The sequence below is a fragment of the Dromiciops gliroides genome, chromosome 3, assembly GCF_019393635.1.
Source record: "Dromiciops gliroides isolate mDroGli1 chromosome 3, mDroGli1.pri, whole genome shotgun sequence".
NCBI lineage: Eukaryota > Metazoa > Chordata > Mammalia > Microbiotheria > Microbiotheriidae > Dromiciops > Dromiciops gliroides.
Genome location: NC_057863.1, coordinates 300,254,033 through 300,273,931, shown reverse-complemented (window position 1 = coordinate 300,273,931; position 19,899 = coordinate 300,254,033). Strand labels below are relative to the sequence as shown.

Genomic DNA, 19,899 nt, shown 5'->3' with positions numbered 1-19,899 from the left:
GCTCTCCCTAATAACAGAAAAAGAAAAGAGATAAGCAAAACTAACCAATATATTGGCTGCAGTGGACAGAATACATAACATTACCATCTTTCTGCCAAGAAGTTACTTTGTTCCAGTGTTATTAATCTGGACCCCGTATTGCTAATGACATTTGATCTAAGTTGTCTTGCCTCCTAATTTTATCTTTTTTTTTTGTGGGACAATGGAGGTTAAGTGACTTGTCCAGGGTCACACAGCTAGTAAGTGTCAAGTGTCTGAGGCTGGATTTGAACTCAGGTCCTCCTGAATCCAGGGCCAGTGCTTTATCCACCGCGCCACCTAGCTGTCCCCTAAAAGACTTTTTAATCATGCTGTAAATGGACAGGAGATAGTCACAAAACACCCATGCATGCTCTCAGGTAGCAAATAGAGTCCTCCATTACACATGCCCAGGAGTAGATTTCCCAAAGATCCATGTGGGTTGGCCACAGGCAGAGCAGATAGCGGATGCTTCCAAGACTTGGCTCTCATTGACCAGTCTCCCATGTGGTTATTATACAAAACCTCTCCAGAATGCTCATTTTACTCTGCATGAATTCACACAAATCCTCCAAGGTTTCTCTAAAACTTTCCCTTCCATCATTTCTCTTTTCTTTTTTTTTCTTCGGGGCAATGGGGGTTAAGTGACTTGCCCAGGGTCACACAGCTAGTAAGTGTCAAAGTGTCTGAGGCCGGATCTGAACTCAGGTCCTCCTGAATCCAGGACCGGTGCTTTATCCACCGCGCCACCTAGCTGCCCCCTAATTTTATCTTGATGTTATTTTATTCTGTCTGTTCATTCAAAACTTCTTGTTTTTCTCAACATTTCTCATTTATTGTTCTTTGTAGCTAGCATTTATATCATACTTTCAAAGTTTTCAAAGTGTGCTTTTATAAACATATTACTTTATTTGACCATAGTAATATTCCATTGTATTCTTGTACCACAGCTTGTTCAGCCATTTCCCATGTGATGGGCACTTGCTTTGTTTCTAGTTCTTTTACAAAGTAATGGACATAGACTATTGATTATTACTATTTTTTTAAAGAACTTGTTTATTTGTTTTTTTGGCAGTGAGGGTTAAGTGACTTGCCCAGGGTCACACAGCTAGTGAGTGTCAAGTGTCTGAGGCCAGATTTGAACTTAGGTCTTCCTGAGTCCCGAGCTGGTGCTTTATCCACTGTGCCACCTAGCTACCCCGACTATTGATTTTTTTTCTTTTTTTTCTTTTTTTGACTATTGATTTTTGTTTTTGTTTTTGTTTTTGTTTTTTGCAGGGCAGTGGGGGTTAAGTGACTTGCTCAAGGTTACACAGCTAATAAGTGTCAAGTGTCTGAGGCCGGATTTGAACTCAGGAACTCCTGAATCCAGGGCCGGTGCTTTATCCACTGCGCCACCTAGCTGCCCCCTTGACTATTGATTTTTTTTTAAAAATTCTATTTACTTTTAAATAAATGAAATAGTGAACAGACATGAGGAACCTGAATGAATGGGTTTGTATCTAGAACTCTTCTGACACCAAAGTCCTTGTACTGTCAAATTGTTCAGCAGCAGAAACCAATATGGCTTTATTAATTGAAATGACCTGAAAGAAGATGCATTACCATCTGATTTAATAAGGTTTTCCCATCCCATAGCAGAATTCTCCACTCTGTCTTATTTTGCCCTGTTGGAATGTGAATTCTTTGAGGGCAGGAGCTGTCTTATTATTATATTATTCCCCATTCCTTAGCAAATAGCAAGTGCTTAATAAATGCTTTTATTATTCATTTATGCCTGCTAAGATCATTGGGTTAGAATATGATTATAACTCAATTTCCACCTATCACCTGCCTGATTACACTTGAATCATCAGTGCTAGGTGGCAGGGAGATGAACTTTTTCTCTGGACAAGCCACAGAATAAATTGATACTTTGAAAAATAATTATTCATAAGGATCAAAATAATCTTTTTATGATATATAGATTCTAAGACTTGTATAAAAAATTCATTCTGGCCAGCTAAGTTGTAAGTGAATTTTGATAAGATCAAAATGTCTAATCATCTTTCTGTCTATTTTCTGATTCCTAGATTTGGCAGAGAGTGACTTGGCGTATACACAGGCCATAATGGGCAGTGGAAAGGAAGATTATACTGACAAGGAAGTGCTGATTCTGGGAGGTGGAGATGGGGGTATATTATATGAAATAGTCAAATTGAAACCAAAGATGGTCACTATGGTAGAGATATCCTTTTTTAAAGTGAATCAAGTCACAGTATCTTTATTTTTTCTTACCATATGCCTCTACAATGCATTTTTCTTTTGTCTAAGGTAGGAGTTCTTAACCTGTAATGTTTGAACTTTATTTCAGTATAATTTGTTTCCTTCTAAGTTCTCTATATTTTATTTTATGCATTTTAAGAACATTAATTCAAGGAGTTCTTTGGGTTTTACCAGACTGCCAATTGGACAGTAAATGTGTGCCCATGACACACAAGTTTAAGAACCCTTAGCAAGGTAGCAGTCATTAAAAACTAGGCTTAAAAATAAAGGCAACTCAACATCTTAGCTTAATCTTGAGCTTCTTCTTTCTGTTCTTTTTTTGTTGTAGTAACCAACAAGTTGGCTATCTCCTTGTCTCTCATATTGTCAAGAATAATCTACCCAAAGGCAGCAAACATGAACAGTCTTTGGCATGATGCCTCTTTGTCTCCTGTTATCATTGTAATGGCCTGCCTGAGCCCATAGGGAATTTGCAGGAAGAAATCTTTGTTCTTTTGAGTGTCCTTGGTGCAAAATAAAAAGCTTTGTCTCTTTTGACAGCTAATTTTCTTCTCCTTTTTCTCCCCTCCCAAATAATCATGTTTTCCTGGAAGGAAAAATAAGGTTTTTGAAATGTATACGGAATTGTGATGCCAAACCTTGTGCTTTATAAGAACTTTATGTTCTTGCTAACATTTTCTTTTAAATGATTGACTGTCCAAAAACCAGTTAACACAATAGAATATTACGGGAATTTTCATGCTCCTTAACAAGTTTCAAACATTGACCAAATGGTGATTGACGGGTGTAAGAAATACATGCGTAAAACATGTGGAGATGTCTTAGACAATCTTAAAGGAGAGTGCTATCAGGTAATAAATACTTTTGTTGTTAACTTTAAATGTTAAGCAGAATTTGCTATTGTTCAGTTGTTTCAGTCATGTCCAACTCTTTGTGACCCCATTTGGGGTTTTCTTGGCAGAGATACTAGAGTAGTTTGCCATTTCCTTTTCCAGCTCATTTTATAGACGAGGAAGCTGAAGCAAACAGGGTTAAGTGACTTGTCCAGGGTCACACAGCCATTAAGTGTCTGAGGCCAGATTGGAAATAAGGAGGATGAGTCTTCTTGATTCTAGGCCAGGTGCTCTATCTGCTGTGTCACTCAGATGTCCTAAGCAACATTAGGGTTGTTTATATACATGATAGTGATTTACTGCTAATACAGCAGATGTTTTATAGCTGCCTGTTAAGTAGTTCATAACATTATTGGTATTATAAGACACAGACACACAGGAAAGCTATACAGTTGCTCTGTAGAATTGGTGCCTGACGAATGGAAAATTACTACTGCTTTCTGGATACTTAGGGGAGGAGTCTTTTAAAAAAAAAGTCACTAACTCAGGCTGTCCAGACAACAGATAGCAAGTGATCAGCAACAAATAGTAGGTGTTTACTGTATACAGAACATTGTGCTAGGCACTGGAACTAGTGTAAATTAACCAAGATATTGTATGGTTTTTGAACACATGCAGCTTAGAGTCTGTTTGGGATAAGACTCTATAGAGAGAGTTATTAGTGAACATGTCTATTAAATACTGTGTACCTAGCCCTGTGCTTAAGATATAGGGAAACATAATGGGGGAAAGAGTTTCCGCCCTCAAGGGGTTTACATTGTATTGGATAATAAAGTCCGAGATAATTTGAGGGGAGTGAGGCATTAGCATGTGCACTAAGTTATAAAACAATATTCAAGGTTAGATCCATTCCTTAGTTTTTATATATTTGTTCCTCTTTTTTAATTCTGTTTTACATAATAAGAGATTTACTCCCCTCCCACTAGACAATAAATTCCTTAAAGACTGGAGCTATATTTACATTTTCTTTGTATCTTCCCCTAGTGCCTATTAAAATGCTAATAATAAATAACTTAAGTGGAAATGAACTACAAATTTTAAATAAAGAGTGGTTAAAAAATATCCTCATGTTTTGTATATATTTTATAGATAGGGTCCTGTCATAATGAACACTGAGATTATTTTGTTATAGTACAGAGCTCTGTTAGGCACTGAATGAAATATAAAACTTAGCAAACCTAGTCACATCATAAGTAATTGGAACGCTTGATGGTCTTATTTTGATCACAGCTCCCAGAGAACAAGAACTTTGTTTAATTTGTTTTGTATAAGGTTTTATACATATTTTATGGTGATGATGAAAAAAATTGAACATGGATTACAGTTTTTTTGTTCTAGCTTTCCTTCCCTTAGGATAAAGTACAAAAGAATTGGGTTTGACACAGTTGAAGATGGAAAGTGAACATAAAATTGAAGGCAGTTGTTTGAGTTTTGAAAAGTCATTTTTGTGAGTGAGAATTTTTGAGGACTGTGCAAAAGAGACTGACGTCCTGATAGTGGTCTATCTTGTGATGCCACTAGTAATTGCTAATGAGGTTTTTTTTTTTTTTCGGGGCAATGGGGGTTAAGTGACTTGCCCAGGGTCACACAGCTAGTAAATGTCAAGTGTCTGAGGCCGGCTTTTAACTCGGGTACTCCTGAATCCAGGGCCAATGCTTTAACTACTGCGCCATCTAGCTGCCCCCTGCTAATGAGTTTTTAAGAAAGAAAAAAACGAAAACCAAGTAAGTCACTGGAATAGGAGGATGCAGCACATGCCAGTTCTCCCTTACAACAACTTCACAAAGGCCTTGAAAATAGACAGGACCAAGGGTTTATCAGAAAAAATCCCAGAGAGTCATTTTATCATTTTATCAGTCAGTGTCTGTGTTCACTGGAGATAGAGCTAGCTAGGAGGTCAGTAGGCATAGCTTTCTAGATTGGAGACAGAAAAATAGGACCTAACACTGTAAAGGGAGCAAGAATAGGTTGGCCATATCCCATAACTGGTTTGGATTGTGGAACGAACTTGTGTCTTGAAGTGGTAGTCCAGGGCAAGGAGCAGTCCTAGCCTGAGACCGTGTGCTGTCTAATGTAGGAACAGAACTGACCATCAGAAGTGTGGCTCTGAGTTCCAGAGTGGGTCTCAGATCCTTACCTCAGCCTGCAGCAGAATAACCAAGGTAGCCATCTCAGACTAAAAGAAAGCCCACAAACAGCTTAGCTGATGTATGGTTGAGTTCAGCAGCAGGCTACTGGAACCCTAAGCAGGAACAAGCCCACAGTTTCATTGCTCAGAACTAAAGACAGATCAAGAACTTGGAAAGCTTAGATCTGGAAGTCGGTGATCAGGTTTAGATGACTTTGGGCACACCAAAAGGTTGCATGGCCCCAGTCTGAGCTGTCCCTGATACTCACTCCAGAAGTATGCAGAACCTGGCCCCAGTACAAAGTCCAAAAAGTTGGGAAGCAAGTGTGGAAGAATCCCACCATAAAGAGTTACTATGATGACAAAGCTCAAAAAGTAATTGACAAAACCCCAAGGATAAGCAGCTTGGAAACAAGTTCAACTAGAATTCCTGGAACAAATGAAATTTCAAGAGTTTAAAATGATTTTAGAGTACTAGATAAAAAATGAATTAAAAAATAACTATGGAGGAAAGACTTAGAAATAAAAAGATTAATTTAACATGAGGTACAAAACTTTTATTCAAGCAAGAGACTTGTTGAAAATTAGATTGGACCAAATGATTCTGTGAGACAGCAGGAAACATTAGAAGTAAAAAAAGATGGAAAAAAATCATGGAAAATGTAAGATCTCATCAGAAATAACTGACATAGAAAATAGGTCAAGGAGAAATAATTTAAGAAGCTTTGGATTATCTGAAAAATATAGAAGAGCATAGACAGTCATATTATAAGAAATCGTGTAAGTAAACTGCCCAGATGTCTTCCAACCAGAGGGCTAGAGGGCAAAGTGAAAATAGAATCTACCAATCTTTCCCTGGAAGAAACCTCTAAAAGAAAACTCTTAGTAACAGTATAACAATTATTCAGACCTTGGGGTCAAAGAGCCAGAAAGAATTTAAAAACTAGTTACAGTCTTACTCAAGAGCTAGCCATTACTATAAAGGTGGAGAAAGCTTGGTATATGGTATTCTAAAGGGAAAGTAATAATATAAGCTGAATATAATCCTATTGGAGGGAAAATGTACCTTTAATAAAATAAAAGGAATTTTATGAAAAGACAAGAGCTAAGTAAGAACTTTGAAATGCAAACATAGGCATCCTGGGAAAAATGAAATACAAATACAGGCATCCTGAGAAAAGTAAGATAAATACAAGCAACCAATCATAAGTGGCTGAAGGATTGTTTACGTTCTAATCTGTATAGTATTACAGTTTTCAAGAATGAGTTAAAGCCCTGCCTTCTGCTAGAAGCCTTTGTGCTTTTTCTCTGAGATAATCTCCAGTTCATCCTGTATATAGCTGGTTTTGCACATCAGTTGTTTACATGTTGTTTTGTTGCATTTAATTGTGAGCTCCTGGGGAGCAGGAATGGTGGATAGTATTATGCATATGTGTGTGCACACAGTAGATGCTTAGTAGGTGCTTGACAAGATTCATATGTCTCCATGACTTAAACATAAATGTTGACTTTATAAACAAATTAAAGGAACAAGGAAGAAAATACCTTGTAGATGTATGGTTAGAGGAAAAGTTCATGATCAAACAAAGGATAGGGTGGTTCAGAAAACGACACAATTTTGATTTTATAAAATTAAAAATTTTTGTACAAACAAAACCATTACAGCTAAACTTAGGAGAGATGTTACGTGGTTAAAAAAAATTTGCAGCAAATTTCTTAGAAAAAGGTTTGATTTTAAGATGTAATCAACAATTCATTAAGTGCTTATTTTTTTTTTTTTGACAGGCACTGTGCTAAAGGTTGAGTATACAAATGCAAACAGAAAGAACTACTGTCTAGTACTTGCTCTCAAGGAGCTTACTTTTTTTTGGGGGGCGGGGCAATGAGGGTTAAATGACTTGCTCAGGGTCACACAGCTAGTGTCAAGTGTCTGAGGCCAGATTTGAACTCAGGTCCTCCTGATTCCAGGGCTGGTGCTTTATCCACTGTGCCACCTATCTGCCACCTAGGAGCTTACATTTTAATGGGAAAAGGCAATACTGAGTTGGTGGTAAATGTTGGTGGAGGGAGGGTAGGGGCAGGTGGAAGGACAGACATGGGAGAATGGTAGAGACTTAGTCCTGTGAAGCCGACTCAGCAATGAAGCTGGTGTGTGTGTGTGTGTGTGTGTGTGTGGGGGGGGGTAGTGATTCAAATTTGCCAGAATAAGAACCATTCCCTAATTGATAAAAGATGAATAGGCAGTTTTCAGAGGAGGAATTATAAGCCCATCAGCACCCATCTGAGAAGATATCACTCATATCATACCTCAAACCTATCATGTTGACAAAAAATATAATATGACATACTAGAGAGACTGGGAAGGTCAGGTACATGTAAGCACTGTAGTTGTGAATTAGATCCAATCATTTTATAAAAACATTTTGGAACTCTGTTCCCCATATTGCTAAACTGACCCAGCCATATCATTATTAGATATTTACCTCAGAGAAATCAAAGAAAGAGGCAAGAGGTCTCCTATGTAGAAAAATATTTATAGCATCTCTTTACTGTGGCTGGAAAATAAGGGGTGGCCATCACCTGGGGAATGACCGAACAAATTATAATGCTGCAGTTGTCTGGGGCAGAGGTGTCAAACATTTGACCCTGCCTGAGCTGAACCAGATTAAAATATAATTGGGAAATAACTAACAAGACAAATAAAATACAAATAGATACTGTTAATTTGTGGTTTTCTAAGTCACATGTATGAATATAGAGGGATCCTTATGTATGGGTTTGTTGGTATTCACCTGTTTTTGTCTTATCTGACATGATTCTATTTGGGGTTTTCTTGGCAAAGATACTGGTTTGTCATTTTGTTCTCCAACTCATTGTACAAATGAGGAAATGAGGCAGAGTTAAATAACTTGCCCAAAGTCACACAGTATGTGTGTTAGGCTAGATTTGAACTCAGAGAGATGAGAGAGATGAGTCTTCCTAACTCTTGGCTCAGTGCACTATGCACTGTGCCACTTAGCTGCCCCATGTAAGGGTTAGTGGTCCCCACACTGCTCTAGAGTGGTTAGAAGGTTATTTTCTTATAACCAGTATAAGTGGAAGGTGTGACAGAAAAGAGTGGTTAAAAATACTAGAAGCAGAATAGACAAAATAATTTATGATAGTAAATCATCTTTTTCTTTTAGTTTTCTTCACTTAATAAAGCCTATAATTTCCTAGATTAAAATATTATTTTGGTAACTGGTATGATGGTTCAACCATAGCAGTTGGTAAACTAAAGAGCTTTATTCAGAACAAGCTCATGATCTAAGTAGTATTTATAAGGAGACCCTTAGAGAACTAAAATGCCCCATTCAAGGCCACTTGAGTGCTTTAAGCATATATGATTTTGTTGGTATAGATACTTCCTGTAACAATATAGGTCACTGTCTCCCCCCACCCAACCCCTTTTTAAACATCTGGGGTGACTGTCTCCTGGAGTTAATTCACCCTGTAGCTAAGTAGATGATGAGCCTCTATGAACTTAGTTCTGGCTCTTAGGCAAACATTGTTGGGTCCATATCCTCTAGCCAGTACTAGATAAATCAAGTCTCCTAATGAGCCCAGTATTCTTTTCACCATACTTGCAAGTCTTGCAAGATGCTCTAATGTCATTAAACATTGTTTTAGATTCAGCATTGTGGCGTTACATAAGTATTGGCTTACCCAAAAGTTGTTGTTTTTTTTAATCTCCTAAAGGTTCTCATTGAAGACTGTATTCCAGTATTGAAGAGGTATGCCAAAGAAGGGAGAATGTTTGATTATGTGATTAATGATCTGACAGCTGTTCCAATCTCCACATCTCCAGAAGAAGGTGAATTCTACTGATTTTTGCTAAAGGTCCTTCTGTATTCTGTGACTAAACATTTTCTGACTAAAGATTGTTTGTAGAAACAACAGTGTTACCTTAATTAAAATGGGCATACTATCTGACTACTTAAAAACTATGTTTAAGTACTCCAGAAGGACATAGTTGGTCTTTTATGGAGTTTGTTTTAATTTTGCTCATTCTTCTATAAAATGAGCTTTTCTGTCACACTTGGTCATTCAATTATCTGACAGTCTTTGGACAGAATAGTGAAATCAAGGTTATTTTTGGTCATGTTAATCACCTAAAGTTATTTGCTGATTTTGTTCCATTACTTGGTAATTGACCTCTACCTGTTCAAATTCATTCTCCATTTAGGCATATTGAGCTATTCTTCTGGCAAAACTAGGTATTCAAGCTGTTTTATTTTTGTATAAACAACTTATTGGAATCTTTGTTAGAAATTTTATTCCAGCCTGATCTTTGGGTGGTGTTTCTTTTCAGGGTTTTTATATGTATGTGTTTATATCAACCATAGCTATTTAAATAGCGTTGTTCAGTGATTCTCTTGAATATTAACACATCGAACAAGACATAAACCTGGGAATTAAAGCTCACTAAAGTTGTCTTGTATAAGCTGTGACTAACACAGGGGAAATCTGAGTAGGAGAGGAATTTCTTATAAAGGTGTGATTTTTTTTTTTTTTCCCAAACGTTTGTTGCTAATGAAATTTAGAACTGTGAGAAACCTTAGAATCATGCAGGCCAAGTACTTCCTATTATATATAGATAAGGAAACTGAGACTTAGAAGCTGTGACTAGACCAAGGATATGGGTATCAAGTAGTAGAGCTAGAATTTAAATCCAGGCCTGTTTCTCCAAAACCAATGACCTTTATAATGCATTGATCATATCAAGCCTTTTATTTCCTCAGTGAAAACTGTAGTTGCTCAGTGAACTCAACATGGCCTATATTATGATGAGCAGTGGGCCGAGCAGTTTCAAATGACATCATCATTGCCTATACATACATATCTATCATCTATCTGTCTGTCTGTCTGTCTATATCTATCTGACAGGCACTCTAGATAAGAGAATGAGAAGAGAGGGTAGGATAGCATTTGGGAAATTGCACCACCTTGCTCCTGGCAAAAACCCCCCCCCAGTATCCACCATCTTTTAAATATGAGCATTTCCCTGGTAATTCTATATGGCTATAAATTGGAAACATCACCTTCTCAAATGAATCAGCCCAAAGAGCAATGGAAAGAGTTCACATGATTGGTATAAGTTTTCTATAGTACACTGGGGTCAGCAAATTAAAGCTTGCCACCTAATTTTGTATGAAAGGTTTTATTGAAAATCATTCTTAACTAGTGTAGGCATCACAAAAGCAGCTAAGTAGGCTCTGGTTTGCTGATTCTTGCTAATATTGCCAACCATGACTTGTGTGTGAGAAGTTTGAAGGACATGGCTAATTAGAAGAGTAGGAAGGTCAGGAGAGATGATAGATGGGGACTGCCTTAGTGCTTTGATTGTAACTGAGAAATAATAACAGTAAGGTCTTTAATAATTACAGAGAAAGGTCTTATGACCAAGGGTTTTTTTTTTTATTTGTTTTTTTTGTTTTTGGTGAGGCAGTTGGGGTTAAGTGACTTGCCCAGGGTCACACAGCTAGTAAGTGTTAAGTGTCTGAGGCCAGATTTGAACTCAGGTCCTCCTGACTCCAGGGCTGGTGCTCTTTCCACTGCACTACCTAACTGCCCCCAAGTTTTTTTTTTTTTTTATAGGAAACTTGGGGAAAGACAGGGCTAGTTCATCTCATAGGAAGAGATGGGAATTGGTTGCGATCTATCTCAGCACATCATAGAGCCATAGAAGAATTATTAGAAGCTTCTTCTTTGAGGGTTTTACCTCCAACTCTCTTAACATTTAGCTGTCTTTAAGCTTCATTGTCACATAACATTTATTAAATGATTGCGTGCTGAAGGGGCTCTAATATGTACTTTCTGGTTCTGGAAATTTGAAGTTACCTAGGACTCAAATTAACCATGAGTTAAACTCCTACAAATTTAGTATTTTCCTCATTTCTTTTCTTGGACTTAGTAGATATTTATGATATGCATCAGTCAATTTGTACATCCACACATGCAATACCTGACACATAATAGGTTCTAGAGACATTTCCATATCTATATACATAGAAATATGTATTATATATTTTGTGCTGTATAAAAATAAGAACATGAATATTTTTCTTTTTCCCTCTAGCTACACACACACACTACCTGGCATATTGAGTATGTTTTCTCTCTCTCCCCCTCCCTCTCTGTTTCCTCTCTCCCCTCTCTTTATATATAGAAAAGTCTATTATGTATTTGGTGCTGTGTATCATCTATAAATATTTCTATGCATAGATTATAGATTTACTACCTTTACTACCTTTACTACCTTCTGTGCCAGGCACTGCATTAGACACTGCCATACAAAGACAAAAATGAAATAGGCCCTCAATGAGCTTATATTTTAGTGGGGCAGGTAACAGAGACCTAAAGAAGTATCTGTAGAACAGAAAACAAGGGAACTTTGGAGTGAAGGCAGCTAAGGAACGATGAAATTCCTGTGCAAAGGGACACCTGAGCTGAGATCTGAAGGAAACCAGCACTACCAAGAGTCCTAGGGAAAGGAGGAAGAGGGTTCTAGAACTGAGGCATGGCCAGTGCAAAGGAGCTACCTTTAGATGGAGTATTGTGAGGAAAAGCAAGATCCATCATAGCTGGAATGTATGGAGTGTGTGGAGGAGCAAGGTAGTGTGAGAGCCAAATTTAATATATGAAGAGTTAATTGGGTTGCTCGCCTAAATATTGGGGTCCTGGAGATAATGAGGGACCTCTAGGTTTAAAGCTCCCTTCCCTTGAAACTGCTTTTTTAGATATTTCTCCCAGGCCAATAAGAAAGGAGCCTTATAGCCTCAGTTCCACAGATGAATCAGATTTTATTAAGACGAATAAAGTAAACAGCAGAGGTGAAATTAATAAAATCAAAGACAAGGAAACAGGGGAGAAGAAATACAGATAATACTCCTAACTCTAACCTAAGTCTATTCAAAAGAGCAGAGTAACTCACCACCTGGAGCTTGTAGCTTCAATGGAAAGCACAGCTTACAACCAGGCTTGAATGACTCAGCTGCTGCTCCTCCTGCTCATGCCACCAAAAGGGCAGAAAAGGGAAGAGAGCTCCGGAAGAGACTCAGACTCCCCTCAGCGAGCGTCTAATCTTCCTCCCCCAAAAGAGGAGGTCCTTCAAAAACTGCCTATGGAGAGAGGTTTCTCCTCACCTCAGTAGCATATGTAACTTCAGGGCGGGCCAGGTGTGGCCCCTCCCAAATGAGTCAGCCAAATTCTAATAATTTTACCTCAGTAGAAAGGGGGATAGTGTGGCCAGGTCATAAAGGGATTTATATATCCAAGGCAGCCACTGGTTTAAGGAATAGGCCATACCTCTGCTTTAGGAAAAATCATGTTGGTAGCTGTGTATGTAGTGGTATATAGTCACAGAAGGCAATAGTGAAAAGAACAAGATTGGGGTCTGCTTTCTGGGATTTGGCTCCTGGTGCTGCTTCTTGTGGGTCCAGATAGAGCCAGTGATTTTTCCTGTGGTTGCTTTTGCAAATTGAGAAGCCTAGAAACCATTTACTTTAAAGTCCTTTCTAGTTCTAAAGTTTATGATGTTTCTTACAGAAGTAAGAGTCAGATTTTTTTAGACAGCAAGAAACTTATGTAATAAAAAAGCTAACTAAAAAAATATTAAGCTACAATAATTCCTTTCTGCATTTAAATTTTTGTATCTAGATTCTACGTGGGAATTTCTCAGACTGATCCTTGACCTTTCAATGAAAGTTTTGAAACACGATGGAAAATACTTTACACAGGTATGTTTTACTTTATTCTCCCTTTCCCCCATGAGGTTAGAATGTAGTACATTTAAGAAAGAATTGAAGTATGTAATTGTGAAATAGTCATAGAAATTAGCGACAGAAAAAAAAAAGTCCCCTTTTATCTGATAGAACAATAGCATGTCTGTATGACAGCTCTGTCTAGTCCACAGTTTAATGGAAGTTAGCTCTCTTCATGTCCTTTAAGATAGTGCTGTTTTAGGGGCAGCTAGGTGGCACAGTGGATAGAGCACCGGCCCTGGATTCAGGAGGACCTGAATTCAAATTTGGCCTCAGACACTTGACACGACACTTACTAGCTGTGTGACCCTGGGCAAGTCACTTAACCCCAATTGCCTCACTAAAAATATCATAGGGATCTCTAGCCCCCAGTTTCTGTGTCTTTAAATTTCACTGACATTTTTTGCTGGCCTTTTACTTCAGTTTGATGATGATGAACATAGTAGCTAACATATATCACTTACTATGTGCCAAACACTGTAGCAAACACTTTACAGTTATCTCGTTTGCTCCTCAAAACAAGCCTGGGAGGAAGGTGTTATTATTATTTCCATTTTACAGATGAGAAAACTGAAGCAAACAGACTTGTTTAGGATCATGCAGCTAGTAAGTGTCTAATGCTGGATTTGAAACCAGATTTTCCTGACTCCAGGACTTTCCTTGCACTCTGTCCACTGAACCATCTAAAGTAGCCAGATAGTGCAGTGGATAGAGAGTAGGAAGACCTGAGTTTGAATCCTGCCTCAGACATTCCCTAGCTAGGATAACCTCATGACAAGTCACTCAGCCTTTGTGGGCCTCAGTTTCCTCATCTATCAAAGTGGGATAGTATCCACCTCCATAAAGTTGTTTTTTTGGTGCCAGCTGCCTAAGTTGTTAATAAGGAATCCAGTGAGTTAATGCTTCGCAAGCTGTAGCTCTCTATAATGCTAGCTCTTTTTGTTTTATTTTTTGATTAGCATTTCATTATCAGTTATCAATATTTCAGTCAGTCATCACATAAAAATTTATTAAGCCATGGCACTATGACTGTTACTGACTTCTGCTTTTCCTTCATGTCATTGAAACCTGGTTTGCCCTTGAAGGCTTGTTGTTCTTCCTATTATAGGATTTAGAAAAAGTAGAAACAGAAGGGATTGGTAAGTGAGGGGAAAGTGTTGACAGAAAAAAATAATCTGGGTAAAAAGGTATTTTGTGGCACTGAACATTTTCAGAAATTACCTGCAAGGTGGCATAACCTTCACAAACAAGAATAATTCCAAATGAATTGATTCAACAAGTACATAAGTACTACTATGTTTTTCTAGCCCCTCGAGATATGAGGAACTTTCGTTATACTCACTGGGGTTACAACATATACACAGAGAACTAGAGATAGGGACTGGTCTTGTGGTTTCATGGGTCTAGGGACTCCCTCTCCCCATGGAGGCATTTTCTCTGCTGTTTATGGTCCGAGTTGCTTAGAGCAATGAGAAATGAAGTAATACTCCCAGGGGTCACATAGCCAGTAGGGACCTGTCAAGCCTACATCATGTGATGGCATCCTACATAAATGAGTAGAGGCTAACAGTTTCCTGCATTGTTTAATGGTAGTGCTTCCCTGAGCCCTTCCCAAAGTGACATTGAACAGGCAAGCTGATCCTTGATTGCAATATGATTTTGTACCACCAGATGGAGAACAGTGATCACGATTTTTTCTCTAGGACGAAACTCCTTTTCATCATTAAAAATACCGTAGGTTGTATTCTGCCCATGCACAGTTGACAGAAATCTAAAAAAGAATTCTTCTGGAAATGCTGAGCTAAAGCTGATGCAATTGATGATTTAATCCCATATTTGCAAACCTAAAAAATGATATATTTACTTGTCAGGGAAGGAGAAAATAATCTTGCCTTCGAATTGTTTGCTCCCAGGAACCTTAGTACTTAAGAATGTGAGAGAATTGCCTTCCTTTTCCCTTTTTTAAGGGCTGGTTTTGCTGAACAGGTGCAGGGTTTGATACTGCTTATTCTTCTTGAAGGAAAGAACTGACTTTGAGCAAACTCATTCTCAGTTTTTATATAATTATAGTCATATGGTAAAGCATTTGAATAGTGCTGGAAGAGAACTTTAGCTAGTGAATGTCTCAATAATGTCAAGTCTGCCTTCTTAAAAATACCCAAGAATATAGGGGGATCTTGAAGATTTTCATTGGAAAAATAAATGTTCATCCCAGCTACCAAAAAAAAAAATCGGCACGTATATGCTTGCTGAGTTTGTCACAAATATATTAAAGGATGTTCCTTAAGTCAGTTCGAGATTGGGAAAAGGAAAAAAAAAGATTGTTTGCACCATACTCAGTTTCTGTAGAGGACAGGAGAAAAAGTCACCAAAAGCAAATATTAAGTAGTTTATTATGAAAATTCCAAAAATGACGAGGTTTTATTAGTTTCTAGTAGCTCCTGACCTTCATTGGTCAAGGAACCATCTGAGAGTTTCCTTTATCCTTATCTAGAGGATACCATCATTGAAAATAGGCTTCTGTACAGTTAGAATGGATGTGGTTGCATTTAGGAAGAGACCAACCCAGGATGAACAAAGATACAAATACTGTAATGATACAGACAAAGCACAAAATAATTTTCCTGTAGAATATTTAGCACCCAGCTGTTTTCAAATAGATGAGCAAGTAAGCTTGAGAGCCCTGGGGATTCTGGTCCCCCCAGACTACTGACCCTGCTTCCAGCCCATGTAGTATTAGGGGAAGCAATTACTGTGGAGAAGGGGCCAGCATCCTCCAACAAAGCGCCATGCACAGGGTGGATAGGACCGGCTTAGGTTGTGCCAGCTTGTGGCAAGTGATTCAATCTCAACTACTTCCTCCGCAATGGAGACAGCCTGCGATCTTGAACTCCCAACAGCTAGGATTTGAACCCCCAGAGTCCCAGAAATAGCAGTGTGCCTGTGGTCCCCCATATTACTGGCCTGCGCAGCTATCTTTCAGGGAACTAAAAATCCTGTTTCATATGGTTGAGGTCATCTTCATCACTGTCACCACCAGCCACTAGAAAATTGCTACTGTTGAGTAGGTAAGCATGAGCCCTAGAAATGGACCTGCTTTCAGCCCAACCCCCACAGACGACTCTGTGGAAGATACAGCTTGGCCGATGTGTCTTTGGCCCCTAAGTCCTCAGTCACCATAGCTACTGAAAACCCAGAAAAGAAAGTTATCATCATTAAGAGTTTTTGGCACTGTCAGTAGTTCAAAATCTGAAACAGATACGATTTTTTTTGGTGTGTGTGAGGTAATTGGGGTTAGGCTAGTCAGTGTTAAGTGTCTAAGGCCAGATTTGAACTCAGGTCCTCCTGAATCCAGGGTCGGTGCTCTATTCACTGCGCCATCTAGCTGCCCCCAGATATGATTGTTTTAATAGAAACCATATTAAGGAAAGAGTTCTCAGATATTAGTATGTAGTTTTGGAGAAGGAAATGGTAAGCCACTCTACTATCCTTGCCAAGAAAACGCCAAATGGGGTCATGAAGGGTTGGACACAACTGAAACGACTGAACAACAAAATGTGTTTGGTTTCATGTAGGTGAGTGCTAGTCATAGAGACAAAATTAGGCAATTAATATAATTGGAGCCAAGTGAAGGCGAATGGGGGCATAAATGAACTAGTATTTTTTATGAGTAAAAGATATATGGCAGACTCTGCAAGACTTGGAACCTAGATATTAGGGAGGGAGGATATGCTCTTTGACATGACTTGGTTTCAATATGAGGTGACTAGGAGATCAGTGGTATTAAAAGAAGTAGGGAAGTTAGGAGAGTAGAATTGGGTTAGATGAAATGCTCAAAAGTCCTTTGTCGTTGGAGTTAAGTACATTTCCAATAGAGGCACAAGGGTTTCACCAAGGTTAGAAACCAGATGGTAGAAGATGGAAGTGGAGACATCACCAATAGACTCCTTTTTTTGAAGAATTTGGCAGTAAGAAGGGAGGGTTTAAAGAAACCGCAGCCAAGCTAAGTAGAGACATGGGTAAGATAGCAGTTCATGTGGAAAAAATCTGGGAGTGTTAGTGAGCCACAAACTCAGTAAAAATCAATAATATGACATGGAAGCCAAAAACATTAATGCATTGGGAGAAGTAAGGTATGTTGGATGATGGGAGGTGTGTGTATATTGTGTGTTCAAGTTACAGACCCAAGGTGATTTGCCCAAAACTTATACAAATAAGTAAGGACTTTGATACCAGGTCTTCTAAGACTGTTCCTTCCCCTCCAACACACACACACACACACACACACACACACACACACGTACATTTTCTTTCTCTCTCTCTCTTTTTCTATGCTGTGTTGCCTCTCCTTCAAAAGAAGTACAGACTAGTTTCTTTTTCTTGTTTCCTTTACATTGTAGTTGGGGAGGTGTAGAGTATTTATTAGTGCAGAATATTTTATAGTATATTCGAGTGAGCTAAGTTCACTGATGTAAAAGCTTGTGGAGGTGGTGAGACTTGAGCTGAGTCTTAAAGGCAATGTGATATTCGTAAAACAAACCCTGGATTTAAAGTCAGGGTCTGGATTCAAATCCTGGTTATGCCACTTTTGTGGCCTTGAGTGGATCACTTAACATTTTCATTTGTAAAATGAGAGGGATTGGGCTAGATCTTTGGTCCTTTTCTGTTTTAAATCTAGAATTTGATGATATTTCTGCTTTTTTATTCTCCCCCTTCTTCCTCCCAGTTTTGGAATGTCCCTTTCTTTAGAATCTATTTGCCTTAGCAATCAGTAGATGGATGAGCTGGTTAGAACCCTCAGGGGCTTCTGGTCAGGCCGCCCTGGCCTTGCTCCTAAAGTGGTTGAGTAGAGTAGTAGTAATTGCTAGACTCATCCCTAGTAGGGAGTTTGGTTTACCATGAATTTAGTTTTACCTTCAATCTTGATGTGGATTTTTTTTTTTTTGAGAAGTCACATAAAATTATGTTTTAACATGGGATCAGGAAGTCCTAGAGCTTAGTGACTTAAATTCTTTTAATTAAAAAAAATTTCATCCCAAGGGGTATTTCATACTCCTCTTCCTCCCTTGAACTTGGTACTTATGTGTTCATTTAAGTATATTTCTATCCCAAACCTGGTTTTTTGTCAAGTTTGGAAAATGTTGTCATGGGAAACTGAAGTAGTTCCGTATTTTTTTCTTTATTATTAATATCAGATTGTTTTTTTTTTAATTGCATCTTTAAAAAATTGTTTTCTTGTTGCATTAAAAATTTTTTTATGCTGACATTATTTCCCTTTATGTCCTCCCCACTGAATCCTTCTTTATAATTAAAAAAACAAAATAAAACCCACAGTATCTTAAATAAAACCAAGCAAAAGGGGCACCATCTGACAGTATATACCATATTTCACATTTGTGGCCCCCAAATTTTCTCCTGAGAGGAGGAAGGTATATAAAACAGAATGTTATTACAATTCGTCATGACTTAAGTGTTTTAATTGTGAGTTGTTTTTTTTTTTTTTTTTTTGCTGGGCAATGAGTGCTAAGTGACTTGCCCAGGGTCACACAGCTAGTAAGTGTCAAGTGTCTGATGCCACATTTGAACTCGGGTCCTCCTGAATCCAGGGCTGGTGCTTTATCCACTGCACTACCTAGCTGCCCTATTTTAATTATTTTAACAGTTAACTATTACTCATTTTAGGTTTGTGTCGGTTTTGTGTATGTGTGTGTGTGTGTGTGTGTGTGTGTGTGTGTGTGTGTGTGTGTGTGATATTATATGTAATTCTCTTGGTCTTGGTTTAGCATACATCATTCCATACAAGTCCTCCCATGCTTTTCATAATTACATAATTTCTTTTTGTTGTTGTTGGTTTATTTTTGGTTTCGATGAGGTAATTGGGGTTAAGTGACTTGCCCAAGGTCACACAGCTAGTGTCAAGTGTCTGAGGCCAGATTTGAACTCGGGTCCTCCTGAATCCAGGGCCGGTGCTCTATCCACTGCGCCACCTAGCTGCCCCAAATTTCATAATTTCTTAAGAGTAGAGTAATTTTTTATTTATCCAGCCATTCCCCAATTGATGGGTACATATTTTGTTGGCAGTTATTTGCTCTAACAGAATGCTACAGTGAATATTTTCTTATATGTCAGACTTTTCTTTCTATCTCTGACTTTCTTGAGTTAAATGTTCAGTAGAACCCTAGATCTTCTCATGTCCTAATCCCTTCCCTCTGTTGAATATTTCCCATTTATCCTGTTTATATCCTGTATGCATATAATTGTTTACATGTTGTCTTGCCCATTAGACTGTTGACCTCTTTGAAAGCATTTTGCCTTTCTTTGTATCCCTTGTGCTTATTAAAGCACAGTGTCTGATATGCTCTTATTGATTATTTTTGATTGAGCTGAGAGGGACCTTAGAAGTAGTGTCCAGCTCCCTCCTTTTCTAGGTAGGTGATTTGATTTTCCATGGTTGCATAGGTAGTAGGTGGTGGAGATTTGTTGTTTTTTTTTAACGTGATTCCAAATTCATTGCCTTTTGTATTCTACCACATTTCCTTTCCTAACAGCTAGGGAAAAATAAAGTATTTATTTTGATATAGTAGAAAAATGAGTGGATTTGAAAAGAAATGTATCTTGTTTCTTTTTTTGTAGACCATGATTTGTGACAGTGGTCTGGGTTTTTTTAGGGTGTTTGACAATGTGAAAAAAATAGCACTAAAATTTTTCCCATTTCCTTCCTGTATCTTGCCACATTGTCACTCCAAAGAGGTACTCCCATGTGCCCTTTACAAAAAACTGTGAATTTTAAGAT

The 19,899-nt window shown here is 38.2% G+C and overlaps 1 protein-coding gene across 1 annotated transcript in view; it reads left to right on the top strand.

Moving 5' to 3' along the window:
* The window catches only part of SMS (spermine synthase), a 70,644-nt gene that overhangs the window by 40,273 nt on the left and 10,472 nt on the right, over positions 1-19,899 (top strand). The window contains exons 6-9 of the mRNA XM_043996119.1: positions 2,091-2,245; positions 3,045-3,134; positions 9,043-9,157; positions 13,003-13,082. Coding sequence (XP_043852054.1) covers positions 2,091-2,245; positions 3,045-3,134; positions 9,043-9,157; positions 13,003-13,082 — 440 coding nt within the window. The remainder of the gene's footprint in view (positions 1-2,090; positions 2,246-3,044; positions 3,135-9,042; positions 9,158-13,002; positions 13,083-19,899) is intronic.